The sequence below is a fragment of the Primulina eburnea genome, chromosome 7 (assembly GCF_022965805.1).
Source record: "Primulina eburnea isolate SZY01 chromosome 7, ASM2296580v1, whole genome shotgun sequence".
Lineage (NCBI taxonomy): Eukaryota > Viridiplantae > Streptophyta > Magnoliopsida > Lamiales > Gesneriaceae > Primulina > Primulina eburnea.
Window position 1 is genome coordinate 1,732,141 of NC_133107.1, and position 22,620 is coordinate 1,754,760.

General features: G+C 32.9%; 3 protein-coding genes across 9 annotated transcripts in view; all 3 read left to right on the forward strand.

Annotated features, from left to right (window-relative positions):
- The first annotated feature begins 1,035 nt into the window (after positions 1-1,035).
- On the forward strand, positions 1,036-4,548 carry LOC140836451 (uncharacterized). 5 transcript variants are annotated; one of them, XM_073201978.1, is made up of 4 exons: positions 1,088-1,237; positions 1,456-1,549; positions 2,686-3,553; positions 4,125-4,548. In XM_073201978.1, the coding sequence occupies exons 3-4, from the start codon at positions 2,694-2,696 to the stop codon at positions 4,297-4,299; spliced, it is 1,035 nt and encodes a 344-aa protein (XP_073058079.1). In that variant the 5' UTR covers positions 1,088-1,237; positions 1,456-1,549; positions 2,686-2,693; the 3' UTR covers positions 4,300-4,548. The 5 variants fall into 5 exon arrangements, with proteins under 5 accessions (XP_073058082.1, XP_073058078.1, XP_073058079.1 ...); XM_073201979.1 differs by lacking the exon at positions 1,456-1,549 and adding an exon at positions 1,738-1,816; XM_073201981.1 differs by lacking the exon at positions 1,456-1,549 and having other exon boundaries at positions 1,036-1,237; positions 2,739-3,553.
- A 5,997-nt stretch (positions 4,549-10,545) lies between these two features.
- On the forward strand, positions 10,546-12,422 carry LOC140835963 (protein WUSCHEL-like). Its single transcript, XM_073201376.1, has 3 exons — positions 10,546-11,060; positions 11,132-11,235; positions 11,816-12,422. The coding sequence occupies exons 1-3, from the start codon at positions 10,694-10,696 to the stop codon at positions 12,158-12,160; spliced, it is 816 nt and encodes a 271-aa protein (XP_073057477.1). The 5' UTR covers positions 10,546-10,693; the 3' UTR covers positions 12,161-12,422.
- A 6,948-nt stretch (positions 12,423-19,370) lies between these two features.
- LOC140836453 (uncharacterized) overlaps positions 19,371-22,620 on the forward strand; it is a 29,694-nt gene continuing 26,444 nt past the window's right edge. For 2 of the 3 annotated variants that reach the window (XM_073201983.1, XM_073201985.1), the window contains exons 1-8: positions 19,371-19,776; positions 19,904-20,673; positions 21,111-21,236; positions 21,315-21,400; positions 21,807-21,915; positions 22,116-22,211; positions 22,326-22,388; positions 22,487-22,546. In XM_073201983.1, the coding sequence (XP_073058084.1) occupies positions 19,719-19,776; positions 19,904-20,673; positions 21,111-21,236; positions 21,315-21,400; positions 21,807-21,915; positions 22,116-22,211; positions 22,326-22,388; positions 22,487-22,546 (1,368 nt within the window). In that variant the 5' untranslated portion in view covers positions 19,371-19,718. Of the gene's footprint in view, positions 19,777-19,903; positions 20,674-21,110; positions 21,401-21,806; positions 21,916-22,115; positions 22,212-22,325; positions 22,389-22,486; positions 22,547-22,620 lie in introns of all 3 variants that reach the window. The other variant, XM_073201982.1, reaches the window with a different exon arrangement.

A 22,620-nucleotide genomic window follows, 5' to 3' on the forward strand; every position in this document is an offset into this window, starting at 1 on the left:
GTCATTTAAATAGGGCAAATTTAACTAAATTTCCATATCAACGACATCAGGTCATTTTTTTACTGCAATTTTGAAAAGGAGGTTTGTCATTTAGTCTCTCTCTAATTAAGTGATAGAATTCAAAACACAAAAAACTTCAATTGCCATGACTCAGAGGCTGTATCCAATATTCTACAAAAATTAACACTGAGACACCTCTAAATCACAAAAATTATGAATATTGTCACTATCAACTGAAGACTTGGTAATTTTGATGCGCCGGGGCTTTGGAGCGGGCTCGTCGTTACGCGATTCAAGCTGCATACTGTACGAGCTTGTGATTTTGACATTCAACTAGGACTTGCATGCAGCTGGGATTTCAGGTGATCCGGGACCAGATATCGTACATCGCTGTGTAAGCAACACAACAACCAAGACCCGACTAGTGTTTTGACATCTAATTCGATGGAACTTTAGACTGCTAAGGTCCTACAAAAAGCACATGGTTTGGTGTCTCTTTCTTTCTTTCTTTTTTTTTTTTTTTTGTTCTTTCCAACAAATTATTTACAAAAGGAAAAGAAAATAAATGTTAATTGACATAGAAGTAATCAAGATTAATTGAAATTATTTAATATTTTTAAATAACAAAAGACATAAAAAAAACTGTCAACGACTTATACTCCATTTTGTATCAAAAGATCATGTTTAAAACAAATTCTTTTATATCAAAATATCATGTTTAAAACAAAATATCATATTTGAGACTCGATTATATCAAACATGAAAAAATATATAAAGAAAACATTGCTTAAAATATTTCTATATCCAAATAACACAATTAAATCTGCTCTATCGTTTGATAAGATAATAATTTGGTGAAAAAATTGCACCTAATTTTTTAGTGATTGTTTAAATATAATTTATTTTATTTTTACTCTATTTTTAGAGGTTTATTTACTACACATAACCATTTGGAATTATTTTTTTTAAAAAAAAAAAGGTAAAGAAAATTAAGAGCGAGGCAAGTGTTATTTGGCAATAGGTGAAGGGGGCGAATGATATTATCAAATTAACCTTTGCTTTCCTCTCTTCCTTTCCTATAAATATTATTCTTTATTCGATCATTATTCAATCCGGAATCCCCGTCTTCAAGTTTAATGATACGGATTCGAACATTGTCGTAGTTCTCGTACCCAGCTTTCATTGTCCTCCGGAATTTCGCATCGGTAAATCTCGAATTTTCCAGAAAATTCACAAGGTATTTAATCTATTTCTTGTAGCTTTGATTTATATGTTATTGAATTAATTAATCATGAATCGAGGCCGCGAGAAGCAGGCACACGAACGATTAGTGCTTTCCTTCTGTTTGAATTGGTTAATTTTTTTATAATCATTTGATGGTTGCCAAATGTGTTGAAATGTCAGATGTTGATGGATCCTATTACTAATTTTACTTTACGTTGTTTGTTGGTCCAGTGTGGAGATTTATTGGTGGATTTGTTAGATATGCATGAAAGCGAGATAAGGGATAGGATGATATTTTGACGGCGAACTTTATTTATTGAACTCAGTATAACTTGCTAGCTGCTACTGTTTCTCGGATTTGGATTACTCTGGCAGATATATTGTTGTCTCTCCCTCTTGACTGTGCTATGACTTTATAACATTTCAGCAAGTGAAAATACGTTGTTAAAATTTTATACACTGATGTTGGATGTTATGGGCCTGTCAAGAAGTGCTGAAATATCTCTAGGATAGGCTGTAACTGGAGGGTACAAGGAGGATGAAATGCCAATTCCGCAAACAAGTGATTAGTGAAAAATAAAGAATTATACTGGTAATGGAAAATTATATTTTGTAGACGATATTGTTATATAAATTGGATGTGCCAGGTTGCTAACTGTTATGGCTTAAGCAAGTAATAGCTAACGTACAATTGAATAAATTCGTTATCAGTTATGGTGTGATGTTCATTCTCTAGAGTTTGAGGAGATCTTGAATAAACAGACTGTTTGCTTAGCCTATAATGATACATCCAAAGATAATTAATGAATGGCCAATCGTTTGCTTTGTTGTATTCTGGAGAAGATAGGCCCTCGTGCGAGTCTTTGTTTTTTCTTCCTAATGTGGTTTATGGAATTGGAATCATTTCATTTTCAAGAATATAAAAACTGATGGTTGTGGATTGTTGCTCCATTACTTTGGATGAAGCTTTTGTTCTGATATTTTATGTAAATATTTTGAAACCATGAACATAGGTCTCTCAATTTTTTTTAGCATCTTAATACTCGTTTTTTTTTGTTTCTAGGAGACAATCATCTTGTTACTGCCCACAATACATTCATAGGCCAGTGCACACTTTTGCTGTTTTCATAAATTCTTGAATTTCTTGTGACCTTGAAGTGACAGATAGGTGCTTGTTTGTGCCTTGAGGTGAAGCTTTTTTTATAAACAGGGAATGAACACTTCAGACCATTTTGCTGCATGATCTAGTTGTCAATTAGTGGGGAATTGGCTACTAAGTTTCCATTTATTTAGATTTTTTGTTTTACATTAACTCTCATCTCTACTAAGTCATGAAGTCCACTGGTTTTTGCAAAATATATTTATTGACCTTGTTGCCGACTCCTAGTTACACCCTACTGAATCTATCTGATTTGCCTCATTTTACTTTTGTAAGTTTTTAAAATGTCTTAAATTTTATAGGAAAGGTAATGGCAGCAGAAGAAGATATTGATTTGTCAGCTTTGAAATTACAGTTAAATGGAATTCACATTAACTGGAATCAGGAGATGAAAAGAAGCAAGTTGCAAGTGGATGCCTTGCAAGAGGAGATTACTGAGGTGAAGGCTGGTATACAAGGATCCGACGAAGATGCAAAGCAAGAATTAAATGTTCTCTGGCATAGAGTCAAAACCTTTGCGACATTATTGACTTACTTGAAATCAAAAGCGAGAATCATCGCAGTTCCTCATTTGGCTTATACTTCTTGTGGTATCAAGCAATTAGAAGGTGTAGGCCTTGTTGATAAAAGTTGTGTACCCCTGGCTGGCTGGTCTAGGAATATAGATGTTTCTTCATTCCATAATACAGATGAGGATACATGGACTGCCCTTAGTTTTCAGAAGGGTTCTCTTGATGAAGATGACTTGGTCTATATCAATGAATTACTTGGAAGTGTACAAATGGTTGCTAATGTAATGGAAGGACTTGTCAAGAGAGTTATTTTGGCAGAATCTGAAACTGCAGTTGAGAAGGAAAAGGTAACAGAAGGGATGGAGGAGATAAAAAAGAAAGGTGTCCAAATTGAGAACATGTCTTTAAAATTAGAGGAAATGGAGCAGTTTGCTCTTGGAACGAACTGTATTCTGAATGATATGAGACAGCGGGTTGAAGATTTGGTTGAGGAGACTTCTAGACAAAGGCAGAGAGCTGCCGAAAATGAGCAGGAGCTTTGTCGTGTTAAGCAAGACTTTCAGTCTCTTAAATCCTATGTCAGTACTTTGATTAATGTAAGGGAGACACTTATTTCATCTGAGAAACAATTTCAGACAATTGAAAAGCATTTTGAAAGGTTAGTCTGTTCTATGTAATTTCAATATTTTTCTTGCTATCAATTCTTGTCAGGTGTTATTCATGGTTCGCTTTCTTCTTCATACTTTATTTTCTTTAGTCGTGAAACTTCATAATACCAATGCTAATCATGTACTCATGTTTCAAACAATTTTTTTCCACATTGATTTTTTATTGTAATTGTAGACCTCAGAATAGACTATATTGTTATCCTTTCTGATGGGAAAACCTACTGAAGCCGAACCCTATTTAGAATAATATTTATGGCATGTCTCAACTGGAATTGGAGGCTGTAAAATTGTTGATAGATTCAGTCATCCACGAACTGTAAAGTTTTTCTTAAAACATTAAAATTAGACTGGTTTGAGCTTCTCTCTTCTTCCAATCTTGTTTACTTGCAGACCTTTTTTGATCATCGAAGCAATGACCATAATTATCATTCCATCTTTTAAGAAGTTTCTCTTCTCATGAGTTGATACTGCTCCTAGCCTGGTGAAGATCACTGTCGGCCAATAGGATTAGATCAGTTTCTTGTCGCTGAAATTAACCGTTTTTAATTTTTATTCGACCAGGCTTGTTGGGAAGACACTCCAGTTGGAAAATGAGAAGAGTCAGAAGGAATCCGAAGTTCAGAAGCTGATGGAAGAGAACGTGAAACTGAGTACTCTACTTGACAAAAAAGAGGCCCAACTCGTGGCCATGAATGAACAGTGCAAGGTCATGGCTCTCAATGCTTCCGACATATAGTTCGACCGTGCTTTTCTTCTGCAGCTCTACTCGCAAACCTTGCCCGCATGTCGAGAAGTGCTTATCAGATGAGTTTAATTTGTTATTTTGATGCATTAACTGTTAAAGAAGTATTACTGATTGGACACAAGGCTTGTATTAGCTGGATCTTTTTGCATTACGTTTTTGTGCACATGTACCTGTATCCTACTATCCCAATTCTCAATAAACAGAAGCTGCGTTCGTTCGTTGGCCGTTCTTAACTGTTCATTCAATTCTCAATAGTCTTTGAGGTTATATTGTATTGAACAACAAATATCAGATTGGATATTTTTTATATGCTTTTGCAATCTCAAACTATAATGGTCTATATTCATCATTACTATCAATCGATATTTTAAAGCAATATTATCATTGCTCACATTTATATATAATTTTTTATATGCTTTTGCAATCTCAGACTATAATGGTCTATATTCATCATTACTATCAATCGATATTTTAAAGCAATATTATCATTGCTCACATTTATATATAATGAGTTGTTAAATAAATCTGTAGTAAAATTTATCATTTTGAAATATAATATAACTAACTACTCTGCAGACGTGATTAAATTATGTGACTGTTAGTTATTCAATAATAAAATATATATCTTACTATATAAATAAATAAATCTTATTAACGTTGAATAGGTTCATGGTGAATTTTCCATGTACTCCCTTTTTCAACCCTCTCCAAGTTTAATCTGTATGAATAAAATAATGTATTTTCGCTCTATTGGAGTGTATGAGTTGGTGGGACAGGTGAGTATTTGATCAATCGATTACTCATATCAACATTTTTTTGGACAAATTTGTCACACAAGGCTTACTTAGTGTGGTGTACGGAAGAGCAAAACATTTAGTGGGCAAGCATAGACTTCAGACCGGGCTAATCCACTATAAGAGTATTGGTCCGTTAAAAGTTATAAACATTTAACCAAGTCCAACATATTAGAATTAGCCCATTAAATCGAAACAATAATATTTTGGCCCACTAAACCAATTTATTTGTATATTTTAATGAACTTCATCCATGATATGTCCTAGTGATCGTATAATTGTCCAAAAGCCTTATCATTGGTCCAAATAAAAATAAAAATTCAATTGTTATTCTAAGAATGTTTTATTTATTTTCCTTTTTTATTTTACTTGATTTCATTGCAAATGAAAGTGTCTCGATATCCAAGTATCAATAATTTTCTAATATTCTCAAAATTTAAAGTTATTTTCCATTTCAAATAAATTAATGAGAACAAATTTATAATCAAATAGTTAAATAGATTACTGGAATCAAATATTCCAATGTGACTTTTTTTAACTGTCGAATATTTTGAATATGAATCTTTATTTTTGTTTTTATAGCGCTCTGTATGTTTCTTATTTTTTTTACATGTTCGATCATTTGTGTACTTGATTGACATATTATCGGTTATATATATATCATGAATTCAATTTTAACTCACCCAACTATGAAATCGTGGTTCTGCTCATGAGTTTACTTGACTAACGTGATTTGCATGTTATTGTGTTAGTTCCAAAATTTACTCAATGAACACCGAAAAGTAACTGTTCCCATGTCATAGAAAAATAACACAACTTCATCGCACTCCATGTTCTCGCCCAATTCACACGCATTTGTGTGTGTATAATATAGATTTGTATCGCTTGTATGAAGCTGATTAATAATTAATAAATGAGGCCAACTATATGGGTTTCTGTAGTTAATTAATAAATCATTCACATGTATATTGATAATTACTATTGTCCAAGATACTCAAATTCATTCATACGTCGTTTCCCTATAATGATGCACTACATAAATATACGATCGTATTCTGCAGTAATTCAGTCAACTTAGTATTTTCAACCGGAAGAACATTAATTATGGCAATTTTGAATGAAGGGCAATTTCAAAATTTTCAAATGGCGTCAAATTTCTAGGGTTAGGGTGGTCCATCACGTATGATTTGATATCCAATTTAGTGAAATCCCCCAATTAATAAGTGCCCCAGAAATTGAATTTCGGGTCCACTTTGCAACAAGAAGATCGAACTTATGATCAACAAAGTAGCAAAACTAGAAAGTACATGAAAGTAACAACTATTTGGTATTAAACCATTAGCAGTCGGGACATATATATTTATTCTGCGTACATTTTACTGATGTATCTATCATCGAATTAATATCATATAAAAACATTCATGCATCGACACATTGATGAATAGTTGTAATTAGGAGAACGATTATGAGAAGAAAAAAAACATATATTCGATACGTTTCGAGTTAAACTGTGTGTTAGATCGTTTAATACATATATGGATGTGAGTAGTTAGTAATAAATTTGAGCTATGATCGATGTGTAAACATACATTTAATATAATATATATACTATAATTACTAAGCAGTGAAGTGATGGTTGTGTTAGCTAGATATTTCTGAATATGGTCCGCAAGTCTCTTTCGGTGAATTGAATTGTGAAAAAGGGAAAGAAGCAGAAAATGAGAGAGAGAGAGAGAGAGAGAGAGAGAGAGAGAGGGGCAAATCTTTGAAGATATGGAAACAAAAATATGATTACTTTGAAGAAACAAAGGGAGGAAGGGATTTTAGGGTTTGGGAGGACTAATTGCTACTGGCTGGTACAAATTATAGCTTCTGAACATGTCTTATCGAAAATCGGGCTTCTTCTTTTTTTTTCCCCTTATGATACACAAATACACGCACATATACCTACATGTATATTAATACAGAAATTTTTTTGGAAAAGGGTCTTTGTTTTTAATAAAACGACAACAATTTTTTATGTTATACAACCTTTCTGCTATTATTATTATATTATGGTAGCAATATAAAAAAATGATTTAATAATTTAAAATATAATCACAATTCAAAGCTTAACTTAACGATCAAATTATATTCTAAATGGTTTCATGATTAAACTGATATTACTATATTACAATGGATAGCTAGCTCGGACTCATTTCTCTGCAATCACGATCAGTCGATCAGATCAGTAAGATGCCTATTTACATTTAGTAAAGTACGCTAGCAAAATTATCTACTAGTTCAAGATTAATGAATTTAAATGGAGATCAACAAAACAACTGCCGCAATTAATTTCGACAAAATAATGCAATTTTAGCTTATAGATTATTATCAAAATTTAATTTTTTTTTGTCTTTTTCGAGAAGAATATTGTCTTTTTCGCGACCAAACGTCAAATTAATCTTATTGTAATTTCATCTGTATTATTTTCATTTTTTGTTTTTTGTAAATGTATCATATGTATGTATACGCGTGCATGCAGACAAAGAATGAGGTAAGCAGTACTCCAAGATCTTAGAGAACCTAGTTTCGAGTTTTCACTGCCAAATCCAAAAGACTGATGTTAGATGGCTATTAAGACTAAAGAATGACCACATGACATATATTATACATAAAAAAAAGAGATGATAAAGATGAATTCATTGCTTGGTTTCATTTTACATTTTCTACAAAATCTACTAATTATGATGAAATATCTTCGGTTTTTGTTGCAAAATGTTAGATAATTGTTAACAAATTCAAGATAGTGTAAAATATAAGTGTATATATGATGCATCACGTACGTACCATTATACCAAGTACCTACAACTAAAAATCTTGTTGAGATAATTAATTCCCAATTTACAAATAGTAAATGGTAATCTCTAATGCAAGTTCCATGGAGAGGGGAGCTACTACACTATAGTTCTCAAAAGATGAACCCAAAGAAAGAGTGAAAAGAGGGTTCAGCAGTCATAGCAGAAAGAAAAAAAGAAATGTAGATTTAGACTGTAAAAGGGATGAATTCAAGGAGGGAGTCTGTATATATAATTTTTTACTCAGCCTGCCCACCTGTGCTGCTTTTTCTACAAAAATGTGTATCTTTCATTTAATAAGTGATGCCCGTTTCCTTTTTTCATCAATGTAATGATTATAAGCCCAGAAAGAACAACGTTTTTTTTGCCATTGTATCAAACAGCACCTTTTCTCCTGATTAATTAACAATTTTCTTTTAACAAGGAATTAAAACTTGTAAGAAAGCTGTAATTAATGTTAAATATATTTTTCTATATTTAACCATGCACACTTTTAATTCCTATTTCTACTACGTAAGTTCCAAGCTGCGCGACACTAATTAAAGGGACGTGCTAGTAAGTAATTAAATGATCGACAGAGAATTAAACTCGACGGTATTAATTGTTCGAAATTAAAGTCAGAGAATTACATGATGCATGCGGCTGAAAAAGAGATCATGATCATTGATCACGGCAAAATTCGTGTGAGTTTTTACTTAAAGCTAGAGGGTGAAAGGGTAGGGTTAGTGTACAACTACTATATTTTATGTGTATTCCGAGCCCCAGGCTATGTGTATACACCAGCTAATTGTAAGCTATATATATTTGTAAGTTTTAATTACCTATATATATTTGATGCTTAATTGTTTACCGATCATTTATTAAAAAATTGTCTGTCAAAAAAGCAGTCGAAACGCGGCCCTTAGACATGTTATACGATTAAAATGATTTGAGTAATATTTGATAAAACGACGGTACGAACACATGTAATGTTGTTTAATGAGCAAGTTCTAGATGGGTTTATTTTATGAATTTTGAGACATGAACAAGTATGTACGTACCTTAGCAACAGTAAAATGCATTTAATCTAGGAAGGCGTGATTCCTCTGCAGAATATCCAATGTCATCATTCATCAATGTCTTATTTCGTGTCCTGCCAACTTTTTCCTTTGTGCAACGTATCATCCTAAAATGACGCCTACTCTCTCCAACAAAATCCACCATCGTATCAAATATATATGTATATATATTAAATTATATAATCCAAAAAATATCAGTGTTTAATCAATCATAAAGGAAAATTTGCTATCCGGTCTAATAATAATCAAATGATGAACTTAAAATAGGTACGGAAGAATACACTGCATCATGCATATTCTTAGATTAATGTTAATACACACAATTTTCAGAAGGAAATTAAATAAAAGAACAATGAACATATCGCAACCGTGAAATAATTCAAAGCATGTCAAATGTTGTTAATTGAAAAGTAAGAAATTGTTGGGACAGAGACATTTTTCGGCACAAACCTACGTGCTTTATGTATGTCCACGTTAGAACGACGACTCAAGAAAGTGAATAAAGTAAAGAGGACAAATTAAAATAACCTTGATTGTGTTGTATCAATAACTCCAAATAGTTCTGATTAATGACTTCCACCAATGTACATGCATGTATGAGTTTCAATTTTTAGAAACATAAGTGATACTATTATAATTTAATTTCTAAAAACACATTTTAAAAGTTCAGTTTCTCTCGTATTTTTATCTCGAGAGCTGAAAATAAAAACTTGCGTTTTCAAAAACTTTTCGTTCATTCATTAAAAAAAAACTTACAGAAATCATCTTGAAAACATAAGTAGATTCACTCCAAACGTTTTTCGTTTTTTTAACAAATCAAGTGTTCTTGTGGGCAATAAATGTATATACATGCACAAGTGAACTTTTGCAAAAACGTTTTCGAAAAAGGAAAAAAAAACTTCTCTTACAATGAGTGAAACTAGAGGCGGTTATTTTTAGAAAAATTTTGGGTGAGATCAGGTTTGCAACTGGGCCTGTTTGGTTTTTATAACATGCTTTAAAAAAATATACAAGTAAACATATGTATGTATATTTATATATATATATCTGTGTGTACACTTTATTTGCACACAAGTGGATGGTATCGCCTTTGTAAATCCCCATACCATTTTTAAAATATTTTCTTACTAGCTCACAACATTTTGTCTACAAACCAGCAAGTATTTTTACAGTTACATAAAGTGTCTTAAATGAGAGTACTTTCACCTTCACACTGCAAGTACAAGAATATCTCAATAACTCTGGCTATGCTAACATACATATCTCCATTATAAGAAGAATCCTTCCCAAAGTTTAAATTATTTTGTAGCATTCATTCATTCACAAAATCACTTATAAAAACTCATATATATATATATATATATGAACATATATATAATTATAATATATCATATCATATGAAATAATCACAAATCTTTTTGATGGATAACTTTTGATCCAAGCAATTGTGTCTGAAATTCCTCCTCTTTTGTCCCTTTAATTCCTTTTTGTTCTGTCAACTTCAGTCCTTCTCCTCCAGATATCGTCTCTCTGATATGAAATCTTCTCTCCATGTGCCCAAACTTCATCTCTCCCTCCTTTAAAATTCTCACATTCTTTAACTTACACCTACCACCACACATATAATATTCCCAAATCCTCTCTGTGTTTTCTACAACAATTTGTTATTGTAATCAGTTTCTAGACTTCTGGAGACATGGAACCTCAAAATCTGCAAAATCCCACCGCAAATGATCAAGCAACGGCGAAGAACAGTAGTTTTATGTGCAGACAGAGCAGTACTAGGTGGACACCAACAACTGATCAGATAAGAATCTTGAAGGAACTTTATTACAATAATGGACTTAGGTCTCCTTCTGCGGAGCAGATTCAGAGGATTTCTGCTAGGTTAAGACAATATGGGAAGATTGAGGGGAAGAATGTTTTCTACTGGTTTCAGAATCACAAGGCTAGAGAGAGGCAAAAGAAGAGATTCACTTGTGATAATATACCGGCCATGCATTACAGGAATGGGGTTTGGAAGAACGACGAGATTTATAACAAGTTTCCCAACGTGAATTCTGGTGAAATTTTGAAGGCTTATTTTTCTTTTTAAGTTTTCGATAATTTTGTTTGATGGGTTTATTATATGCAGGTAGCTTCCCGTCTTCGTCGGTTCCTTCTGCGCCTGGTTTGATCAATGTTGGCTCTGCGGGAAACTTCGGAATTGGATCTTTTGCTGTGGAGAAGAGCTTTAGGGTGAGTGCAATGGATGCCTTTCATACGTTTACTGATGCATATGCATATAAAGAAATATAGTCCCGGTGAGAGAAGATCAAAGTTTAATTCCTTTTACAAAATATACGTACATGGCTCGATCCTGCTAAATCCGCCCGATATGGATCCCGTCTAGTTTAGCATTACAGACAAATTTTTGGACTGGTTTAGGGTCTCTGGTCTCTGTCTTTCACGAACCAAACTCACAAAGTAACAGACACTTTCGTGATCTTTGGGATATTTTATATTTTGACTGAGGAAAACAAATTACAAATGTACAGTTTTTTTGATTTTGTCTGATTTTAAAAATACATGTAATTAAAATTGAACATGTTTGGGTACGTGCAAAGCTCTTCTCGACGGCACAAACCCTGAGTCTGTGTTTCAAAGACATTCCAACATGGGAATTTTTTTAACTGAAAAACCTTCTGCTGTCTAATATTAAATTAAGAATAAAATTTTACTTTTTACATCAATATTTATTCTAATTTTCTGTACATCTTGTTGACTGATCTCGTCTGTAACAATTTTTAGATTGAATTTACGTTAATACATTAAACAGGATTGTTCTATTACCCCAAATTCCAACACCTGCGGATCAATGAGCCAAAACTTAACATGGATCGGGGTGGATCCTTGCTCTGCGACCTACCCTTTTCTTGAGAAGAAGAACTGCTACATCAGTGCTGATCTTCAAACCCTAGAAATGGAGGAAGAAGAAGCCGAAGATGCAACCCCAGAAATCGAAACCCTTCCTCTCTTCCCCATACACAGTAACATCAAACAAGAAACGGACTACTTCAATGGTGGCTGGCACCACTGCTCCACCGATGGTATCACCGGTCTTACGGCTTCCTTGGAGCTCACCCTCAACTCCTATGCGGCAAGATTTCCTAATGGTCCTTAATTAATCATTTAAGAAGTGTAAATTTAAAGTAATATATATATGTGGGCTTTCTAAGTTTAGCGCATTCTAGCAGTCTCATCTCGAGCGATTAATTCTTAGTTATTCACGTTAATGGCGATATTATGTTAATGGTGATACTTATGCCTAGCTAAATCTCCATTGCTTGTATATTTTAGCGTATTGAACTATATTAGTTGGCTTGTCAACTGTTGTACTTGGTATTCTCGAATAAATATGTCTGAGAATATTATTAACTCTTGAAGTGGAAACTATTTAAATTGGGTCGAAAATTATCTCAATCTCATATTTCTTATATATTTTTAAAATCCATTTAGCTTGCACAAAGTTTGATTGATAAACTATTCTGTATAAAAAGTATTGTCTCGTGAAATCATTGCCTAAGTTTGTACAAATCTTTTTATTTTTTTGACACTTAGTTTGTACAATTTTAATGTAGTTATTATAATAACTTATAAGCCAATGAAAATTCCCTTGCAATAAGATTGATAATTTCTAAATGAAATGAAATAATATTCAAGTTGACAGAACATATGCGAACTAATTAACCTAATTTATATGCATCCTTAAAGGAAAATTGCATTTTAAATCTTGTATGTTTGTCTCTTAATAATTTTAATCTTTTGTATTATCAGATTTCAGTCTTAGTCCAGTAAATTTATTTTTTGGCGATATATTAGTCTTTTTCTGACACTGTTGATGTGGCACTAACAAATAGTGTCTTATTGAAAATGCTCAATGATAAAAATGACTAAATTTCCTAAACAAAGAATATGCATAACCAAGAATTGGATAACAAAAAAGCAAATTCCCCGAAAAACATACACACAAAACCAAAAACAAAATTTTTCACATCCTTAATTAGTTGTGAGTCGACCATAAACTATCTTATTCAAACCAGCTTGCTTCCATCATCTTTCCCATCTTATTTAGACATAGGTCGTGTATATCATTCTTCATAAATCATAAATGTACAGATTAATATAGCATTGCACGTCGTTTTATATATATAGTCGTCACTCCATTATATTAAACACATAGCACATAAATGTCTAACTTATAATTTACATGATGCAGATATCCAGAAATATAATGTGTCTATATGTATGTGTGTATATATATATACACGTACATATATTTCCTTCCTCTGTCAATGCAGATGTGAACTTTTTTATACATATTCTATAATTAGGATGTATTCTCCGAAAATATTAATGCAAGCGTGAACACTTTCATTTGGCTGCATTGTGATATAAGAATTAATATATATATATATATATATATATATATATATATATATATATATATATATATATATATATAAATTATTTTTTAAAATATACATAGTAATTTCAAATTTATGATCAAATTCAACAGCTTAATTACAATTAGCTAATTTAGGCACACATGAAATCCTTTTTCCGTTTTCTTTTGGAAATTGTACGGAAACTAAAGAAATTATAAATATAACAACAAAATTGAAAAAAATGTTATATAAAAATTGAAAAACCATTATATAGAAAAAAATCTTAAAACATTATATAAAAAAAATTTTAAAAAAAAGAAACATACTTTTATAATGATATTGAAAATAGCTTTATAAGTACTTCTTCAGAACGGATTCGTTTCATGTATTGGTAAAATATAATTATAGTATTAATAATATATATATTATTTTTAAAAGTACCATTAATTAGTAGGAAAAAACATTGACAAAAACTTGTGTGAGACGATCTCACGGGTCGAATTTGTGAGACGGATCTCTTATTTGGGTCATCCATGAAAAAAGTATTATTTTTTATGCCTAAAGTATTACTTTTTATTGTGAATATAAGTAGGGTTGGCTCGTCTTACAGATTTTATCTGTGAGACGATCTCACATGAGATTTATTCAAAAAACATTACATCACACCTTAAAATTTTCAAATTTGGTGGATATTAATATAATTGATCAGAAAGAATCTAGCCAACATTTGATTAGTGACATACAAATCACCAATATGGGAGAGACTTGAGTACTAAACATTGTAAAATAAAACTCCACCAATTATTATAATAAGAGTGAGTCTCATGTGAGTCAACCCTACTCATATTCACAATAAAATGTAATACTCTTAGCATAAAAAGCAATACTTATTCATGGATGACCCAAATAAGAGATCTGTCTCACAAATATGACCCGTGAGACCGTCTCACACAAGTTTTTGTCTTATAATAAACAGAAAACCGGATCTTATTCAATTATTTGTTTATGACAATAATAAAAAAACAACCGTAATCAATTAAAAATAATATTTTGCTGCCCTAAATCATGAGTGGTGTTGAAAATCAGACAAATGGGTACACTGTAAAGTTAGGATTTTGTGGGAGGTGACAATACGTAGCCGTTATATTTGAAGCTATATAGGATAGATAGGAGAGCATATATATATATATATATATATAAATATATATATATATATAATATATATATCCTAGATAGGAGAGCATATATATATATATATATATATATTATATATATATTATATATATCCTAGATAGGAGAGCATATATATATATATATATATTATATATTTATATAGTATAATATTAATATATATATTGGCGGGTATGTGTAGTTTGATGTTGTGCTCAGTTTGTGAGTATATACTGAGACAAACTTGATTTTATTGCTAACTCATCAGTTTGGTACATAGATATCTTTCTCCGAATAGGTTGTATTTTTTTTTGTTTTTATTATTATTCTGGTGACTCATATTCTGCCTCTGTTTATGCAAAAATTACAAATAAAATTTACCCATCGAGTTAAAGCCATGTAACTGATTGTGGGTCAATGACATGGACAGTCCCCATCCAATATTGGGGGCCATTCACTCAAAAGTTTGCATGTATTCGGTCCCACTTCACATTCAAAGAGCTTGCTTTGTACTTAAATAACGTCTCGATCACCAAGATTTGTGGTCGATGCTTTCCCCCTTTTGCTTGGACATTTTCGCATGCTTTTTGCCTTAGACTGACCCCTGACGTCTCTTTGGTATATCAAGCCCATGTGTGAGAACCCACTGTCTAATAAAAAGCAAAAAGAAAGATATTATCTTAATAACCTTTTAATCTATAGCAAACGTCAAAATGATATCCGGTGGATTTTTCATGAGATATTTCCAATGTCAGTCAAATATATATATATATATATATATATATATATATATATTTATATATATATATATTTAAAAGGTTATTTTCTTAATAACCTTTTAATCTTAGCTCAGCCTAGGATTTTTGGAATATTTAGTTTTAGATATCCATCTTGGTTGCGATCTTTGAAGCTTTTTAAATCTCTAGCGCGCAATTCCCAAATATAAGCGTAAAATAAAGCATGCATGATGATTCTACGTTGAAAATCCATACGAATTAAATTGTATATAGTTTTGTTGTATAAAATTATTATACTTCTGCCTTTCTGTTTATCTTTCAGCATTTTTGTGCCATCTCTCTTTTTCTTCAGCGGTTGGGGGATTGATTGTTTACCATTCATTCGTCTAATACATAAAATAACATTTCACCTCGAATGATATTGAGTTATTATCATAAAAAATGATGGCTCGATATCAATGACTTATAACGACAAGATTTAAGTTGAGACGAGATCTTAAGTTTATACCGAATTTTAAATGATGTTATATTGGAAATGGAGTTAATACATAGGTAGTTTTGTACGAGGTTTCCGAACTTCTAATGATGAACCGGTCATTTGTTACATATTTGTTTGGATTGTGCTGTTTATTTACAATTCTTTCACAACATGCATTGACCATTTTCTATGGGCCTGAGTTTTTTAAAACCTTGCAGAAGATAGGAACAGGACAGCCAAAAAAAAAAAATAGTACTATGTCCTATCTTTTTTATATTGAATCGGCGGTTGGGTGAAAGAATAGTTTAGTAACTTGGACTAATACATTTTTATATCACCAATTTCACCTCTTTTTAATGCCAAATAAACAAAGTAAATGCTATTTTTAATTTTAAATATATCGATTTCGATTCCTATTATCGTGGATCTCGTGCGTATGATTAATGTTTTTAAATTCTTTTTCACGTAATTTATTTTTAAATTTTTTTTATTTGATAAAGTTCTGGTATCATTATATACATGGATTATATTCATGTAGTCCAAAGAAATCCGGATCAATACAACTTAACCAAATAATAATAATCACATGAAAGTGAATAAACGTTTAAGTTTGAGAGGTCACAGGAGTCCATTAAAAAATATGCGTATTGAATTGTAGTGGTTGCGGGTTTTATGTCAGAATTAAAAAATGAATAATTTATATGTACAAATGAAAATAATTCTAATTCGCTACCCGGGATATTAATTTATTTGGTTAGGTGTACAATCATTTAATATTCAATGCCAAATGGAAAATATTTTGTTTTTGTTGATCATATTTTTCAGCAAGAATATAAATATCATCGCAATTTCCCTATTCGATTCTTCTTAAAAATAAATATCCAATTAACTCAGATGCATGACGAATATTAAATCGAAGAAGCTAAAATTTAATTGAGCGGATGGAATCGAAATTATCAAATAAAAGTTTATATATAATTTTTTAATTCCAATATTAATCATTTACCACCAACACTCAAATCCGTGCATGGATCCACACATGTTTCCGCCATCGATCCCGAAAATAAAAGATCGGATAGAAAAGAAAACGTACAGTACAGACCATTAAACAATTGATCATGCATGCTTCCACTCAAACCTCCTTCACATAACCGGCAACTTCTGAGCATCGGCCCACCGGCGGTTCCCGTCCTAGTTGGTGGCCGCCGACTTCTTCAGAAACTCGATGCAGTCGGCCACGCGCGGCTTCGCTGTGGTGCCGGTCTTCGGGGTAGTAGCCAAAATCAGACGGCTGAGCTGATGAACGGCCAGAGTGATCATGCGTGTGTGTTGTGGCGCCGCCCTTTGATAGAGCCGAGAACATGATGAACCGAAACACGGCCTCCCTAATCCGGTCCAGCAGGGACAATGGCGAAAGCGGCCGGCCGGGTTTGCCGGCCGCGGATCTCAGCCCTGGCTCACAGAATGGGTTTTTGATCATGATTGTTTAATCATGTGTACTTGGCACTGTGTTATATGATTGATCTTATATTTAGTTTGTTCTGTGGCGGTGGTTTAATAATCCTTAATTAATTTGTTGTTATTATCATTATTATAAAGAAAACGGTACATGAATTGGAATTAGACAAAAACTCATCTTGCGACACTCCCTCAAGAGTGGAGACACCATCTCCGACCCGACCCCGTCCGCTCCAACTCATAAAAAAATATTACGTTTTATGTCAAAATGCTTACTTTTTATAATTATAATAAATATGAATCGGTTCGACTCGTTTAACGGATATAGACCCGTTAAATCATGATACTATTTTTGGAATTGATAGAGAAATATATATCGTCTAACGCCTATTGTGATATTTATTAAATGATTTTAATGAATTATTATGACTATATTATTTAACGTGAAAAGTGGGGATGAATATGAGCCATGAGGCGAATCCAATGAGATAAACACGTGAAGTTGTTCCTTTTGATTAAATAATTCTTATTTTATATGTCTCGTATATAAACGTGTCTCAACTCAAAATAAATATATATACTTTTTCATATTTAAAAAAAACATGTCACATAATATATTCTTACACCGACGATTTCCCCAATTGTTCCCGGTTACAAAGCTGCAGTTGGTTTCTAGTAGGACTATTACTAATATTTTAATTAAAATATGACAATAAATAATATGATGATGATGTAAAAGTTAATATTTTTTTTAATATTTATTGTAATTTTTTTTTTCACTCTGCATTTTTTATTCTCATTATTAAATGATATTATTTTTTGAATTAATAACTGAATTTTTATTATTTTGTGTTCACGATTCTAACAATTGTACTATAATTTTAAAATGTGTGCATTTATATTTTATTTTATTAACTTTTATTAATTGAAAATTGACAGCGAAAATGTTGATAGAGTTGTTGGAGGCTAATGCTATAAATGGTTCCCGGAGGTAGTTTGTTGAACACGAGAGTGCACAACCTGACAAAATAGTTCGAAAAATCTTGTAGTAGGCGACATCACTTATGTCATATAAATATGTTTTTGCATGAAATTTTTTTAGATGATCTTATGGATAGCTTATTCCATCAAAGTTCGATCGACAAGTTTTTCATTTTTATTCTAGTGGGCAGTGACTCTATCAAGTTAGAAACAATAAAAAGACTATATTGAGCGGAGTCAAATTTCTAAAAGGTTTCATCCTCATTCAAAGTACGAGATCTTTGGTCTTGAGTCGCATGCATGGCCTTTGATCTTTGTAAAAAGACGCAATGTGCACAATTATTAATGGCTTTGTCTTTCATACTTTGTTATCTTCTTCTTGGCATTATTGGGCACAATAGCTTTCATTCTAACTATGTTTTATTTGATGTGTCTTTTTTAAAATCACGCGTGGATAACTTCCTGTTTGAGGTTATTTTGTTAAAGCTAATATGTTGATGAGATGCGACAAATTAGTCCATCATTTTGGATGCAAAACGTGCAACTATCTTGTCTATTAGCGCCATCAATGCATCTTGGGAGTTGGGTTTAACATATTCCCGATTGTTGTCAAGAAACATGGCATCCTTTGTGATCGGCATCTTGAGAGGTGTGTGAACGAATATACATTCTCAAATGGTGCGTAACTTTTCTCACTGATGACGCCAAACTGATATAGACAAAAAAATTATATTACTTAATTGGAGAAAGTTCGGATCGTCCATGAGATCAGATGAACAGATAATACTTGAATAAGTCTAAAAAAACGAACTTTGTTGGTTGTCACAAATCAAAATGAGTGGTTCCGTATGTTGTTTAATGTTCCGACACTAAGTCAGTATTTGCTCAATAAAAATTCAATGACCAAAACATTTGATGGATAACAGAGATCGTATATTAAAAAATGAGATGACTCGAATTTTTTTAATTGATTTTCGAAAGTTTTGCTATCTTTAAACTTTGTGAATAGTTGAATTTGTCTAATCCAATGGACTAAATAATAATTGTATCATAGCCCGTCACTCATAATAATAAAAAAACTAATAATTTCATATTGTGACTGTTATATGCTACAACTAATGATAAAAAAAATACAAAATGCGAGTGCGCTGAAAAAACATGGACTCCATGGATGAACTCCGACGGCCTATTTAAGGAATCGAAACCTGAAATGAAATTTGGTCCCATAAATTCCCGGCCGAGGGACTCTTCTTGGGCTCTTCTTTCATGTCCCCGGAGTGATCGCTGAATCCGAAACCCTAACCCTAGACCGTAGCATTCTGGAGTCCTCAATTGGTGTTCTTCACTTCCTTGAATATACGGCTGATCAGTTCTTCCCATTTTATAGAGCTAACGGATCATCCATCCCTCACATTCTTTTCTTTTTGATTCTAATCTAGTTTCCAGGGTTAATTTCAGAAATCGTTCAATATGAGTCCTGTTCAGAATTTCGAGCAACACTCTCGTCAACTTATAGAACCCGACCTCCGTATGCCAAGTTTCTTTTTTTTGCTTTTATCTATGCATTTACTACATGGGGTTTGCGTCTTTGTTTTCATGGACTATTTGTGTTTTGGTTACTTATGTTTTTTTGTTTTTCATAATATTTGGTGCAGCAATTCAGACACGGCTACAAATGGCAAATGAGGTGCGGGACAGTCTGGAGATATGCCACACGGGGGAGTATTTGAATTTCTTGAAATGCTATTTCCGTGCTTTTTCTGCTATCTTGTATCATATTACGAAGCCCCAGTTTGCAGATAATCCCGAACACAAACTGCGCAATATTATAATTGAAATTCTCAACCGGCTACCACACAGCGAGGTCCTGAGGCCCTTTGTACAGGAGCTGTTGAAAGTTGCTATGCATGTGCTCACCACTGATAACGAGGAAAATGGATTAATTTGCATTAGGATTATTTTTGACTTACTTCGGAATTTCAGGCCAAGTTTAGAAACTGAAGTACAGCCCTTTCTGGATTTTGTCTGCAAGATTTACCAGAACTTTAGGGCTACTGTTATTTACTTTTTTGAGAGTGGGGCTATGATTTCACCACCACCAGCCCAACCCTCCACATCAGGCTCTTTGGGGCCATCTTTTAGTGGTGATGATGTTAAGCCAATTGAAATTTCTGATCAAATTGGTCCCTCAAATGGTTATATTGGGACTGCAGGGCAGCTTAACCCAAGCACAAGGTCTTTTAAGGTTGTCACAGAGAGTCCGCTGGTTGTCATGTTTTTGTTTCAGTTGTATGGAAGACTTGTTCAGACTAATATTCCACACCTCTTGCCCTTGATGGTGATGGCAATCTCAGTTCCAGGCCCGGAGAAGGTTCCTCCCCATTTGAAGAATCATTTTATTGAGCTGAAGGGCGCACAAGTTAAGGTAATATTGCATTGTTTTTATCCAAACTGTGCAAGTTATTATCTGAATCTCCCACCAATTCAATATATAGTTAGTTGCTTGTTTTGAGATCGCAATTGGTCAGATATGGCGTCATAGTAAGATTGATGGTATGTAACTTTACATGTTGCAAAGCATTTGAGGCAACTGAAACCTGCAAGGTGGTTTAAAGGGCTTGTTAACGGTATATGTCTGGTCTATACTGAAATTCAGATTAATTTTTACCGATGATATTCAATTATTGATTTTTCTCTGTTAGAAGTTGAGGTTTAAGAAATTGATCTGTTTGCATTTTTAAGTACGGCTTGGTTCTGATACGTAAGGTCCCTCGCACAATCAATGGTGCTCTCATTAGCCTCATTGCCTTTAATCTGACATGTTTTTTGAACACTCTCCCTTCATTAATTGTTCACGTGCAGACTGTTTCTTTTTTGACTTACCTCCTGAAAAGTTTTGCTGATTATATCAAGCAACATGAAGAAAGTATATGCAAAAGTATTGTGAATTTGCTTGTCACGTGTTCTGATTCTGTGACAATTCGGAAGGTTGGTTTTTACCTGTTCGTTTGGTTTTTCATTTTTTTATCAACTTGGAAATTGATGTATAGAAATTGTTCGCTCCAGGAATTGTTGGTAGCTCTAAAACATGTACTAGGGACTGATTTCAAAAGAGGTTTATTTCCTTTAATCGATACACTATTGGACGAGAGGTATACTTTCTACACATTGATCAGACTAGGCATTTTGATGACTCTACTTTCCCTCTCACCTTAGCAAGGGCATGATTTTATTTGCTAAGATTACTGCGTTATTTACTCCTAATTAGGCATTTTGATGACTCTACTTTCCCTCTCACCTTAGCAAGGGCATGATTTTATTTGCTAAGCCTACTGCGGTATCTACTCCTAATCCATCATGTTTGTAGGATTAAGTGTTAGATCTGATTTTGCAACTAATAAATTCCGTTTCACATGCTAGCTTGTTTGGACAGCAATTGGTGGCGATGTCTTCTTTCTGCTGCTTTAGATACTCATTAGTATACTTTATGTTCACATTTTCTGTTTTATGTCTCGTCGCCTTCCTAGTAACATAAAGTTGATTTTTGGGCCACATCAGAGTCCTTGTTGGAACTGGACGGGCATGCTTTGAGACCTTACGGCCTTTGGCATATAGTCTTTTGGCAGAAATTGTTCACCATGTCAGGGGAGATCTTTCTTTGTCTCAGGTATTAATTTTTTTACTAGTATCTAATGGTTTAACCAGGGAAAACTAATTTGTTTCTTTTCCTTCCTTGTTTAGTCTTTGTTTTCGATGCAAAAAACAATTTTTGCTCAAGGTTTTCCTACTTAATTTCAACCCGTTTATTTTTACTGGGAACTTTGCATGCATGGACTTTGTTAATTCTTTTGGTTACTTGTGCTGCAGTTATCACGGATTATTTACCTGTTCTCGAGCAACATGCATGATGCCTCATTATCCCTGAGCATTCATACCACTTGTGCTCGTTTAATGTTGAATCTGGTAGATATTCAAAATCAGTCTTTTAATAGTTTAAGCGTCTTAACCATATTATTCTTCCCTATGTTGTAAGTCATACCTACAGTGAGTTTTCCATTTCTGTTATGTCATTCCAAGGTGGAACCAATCTTCGAGAAAGGTGTAGATCAGACGTCCATGGATGAAGCCAGAATTTTATTGGTAATTTTAGCGTCCCTTCTTATTTTCCTTGAAAGAATCTGATGTTATAGCATGTGGTGGGCATACTTTCTTGATAACTGACTTGACTTGTCTCCCAGGGCCGAATATTAGATGCATTTGTTGGGAAATTCAACACTTTCAAGCACACTATTCCTCAGGTACTTCAACTATGTTCAAGTTCATTTTTTAAGAAAAGATTTTTGGAGCTTTGCCGCTGATTATACAGAACTAT

Excerpts from the sequence above, each read along its gene's own strand:
- LOC140836451 (XM_073201977.1), top strand. The coding sequence starts at position 2,694 with ATGGCAGCAGAAGAAGATATTGATTTGTCAGCTTTGAAATTACAGTTA. Across the intron at positions 3,554-4,124 it reads ATTGAAAAGCATTTTGAAAG|GCTTGTTGGGAAGACACTCC; the intron begins GTTAGTCTGTTC and ends TTATTCGACCAG.
- LOC140835963 (XM_073201376.1), top strand. The coding sequence starts at position 10,694 with ATGGAACCTCAAAATCTGCAAAATCCCACCGCAAATGATCAAGCAACG. Across the intron at positions 11,061-11,131 it reads GTTTCCCAACGTGAATTCTG|GTAGCTTCCCGTCTTCGTCG; the intron begins GTGAAATTTTGA and ends TATTATATGCAG. Across the intron at positions 11,236-11,815 it reads CTGTGGAGAAGAGCTTTAGG|GATTGTTCTATTACCCCAAA; the intron begins GTGAGTGCAATG and ends TACATTAAACAG.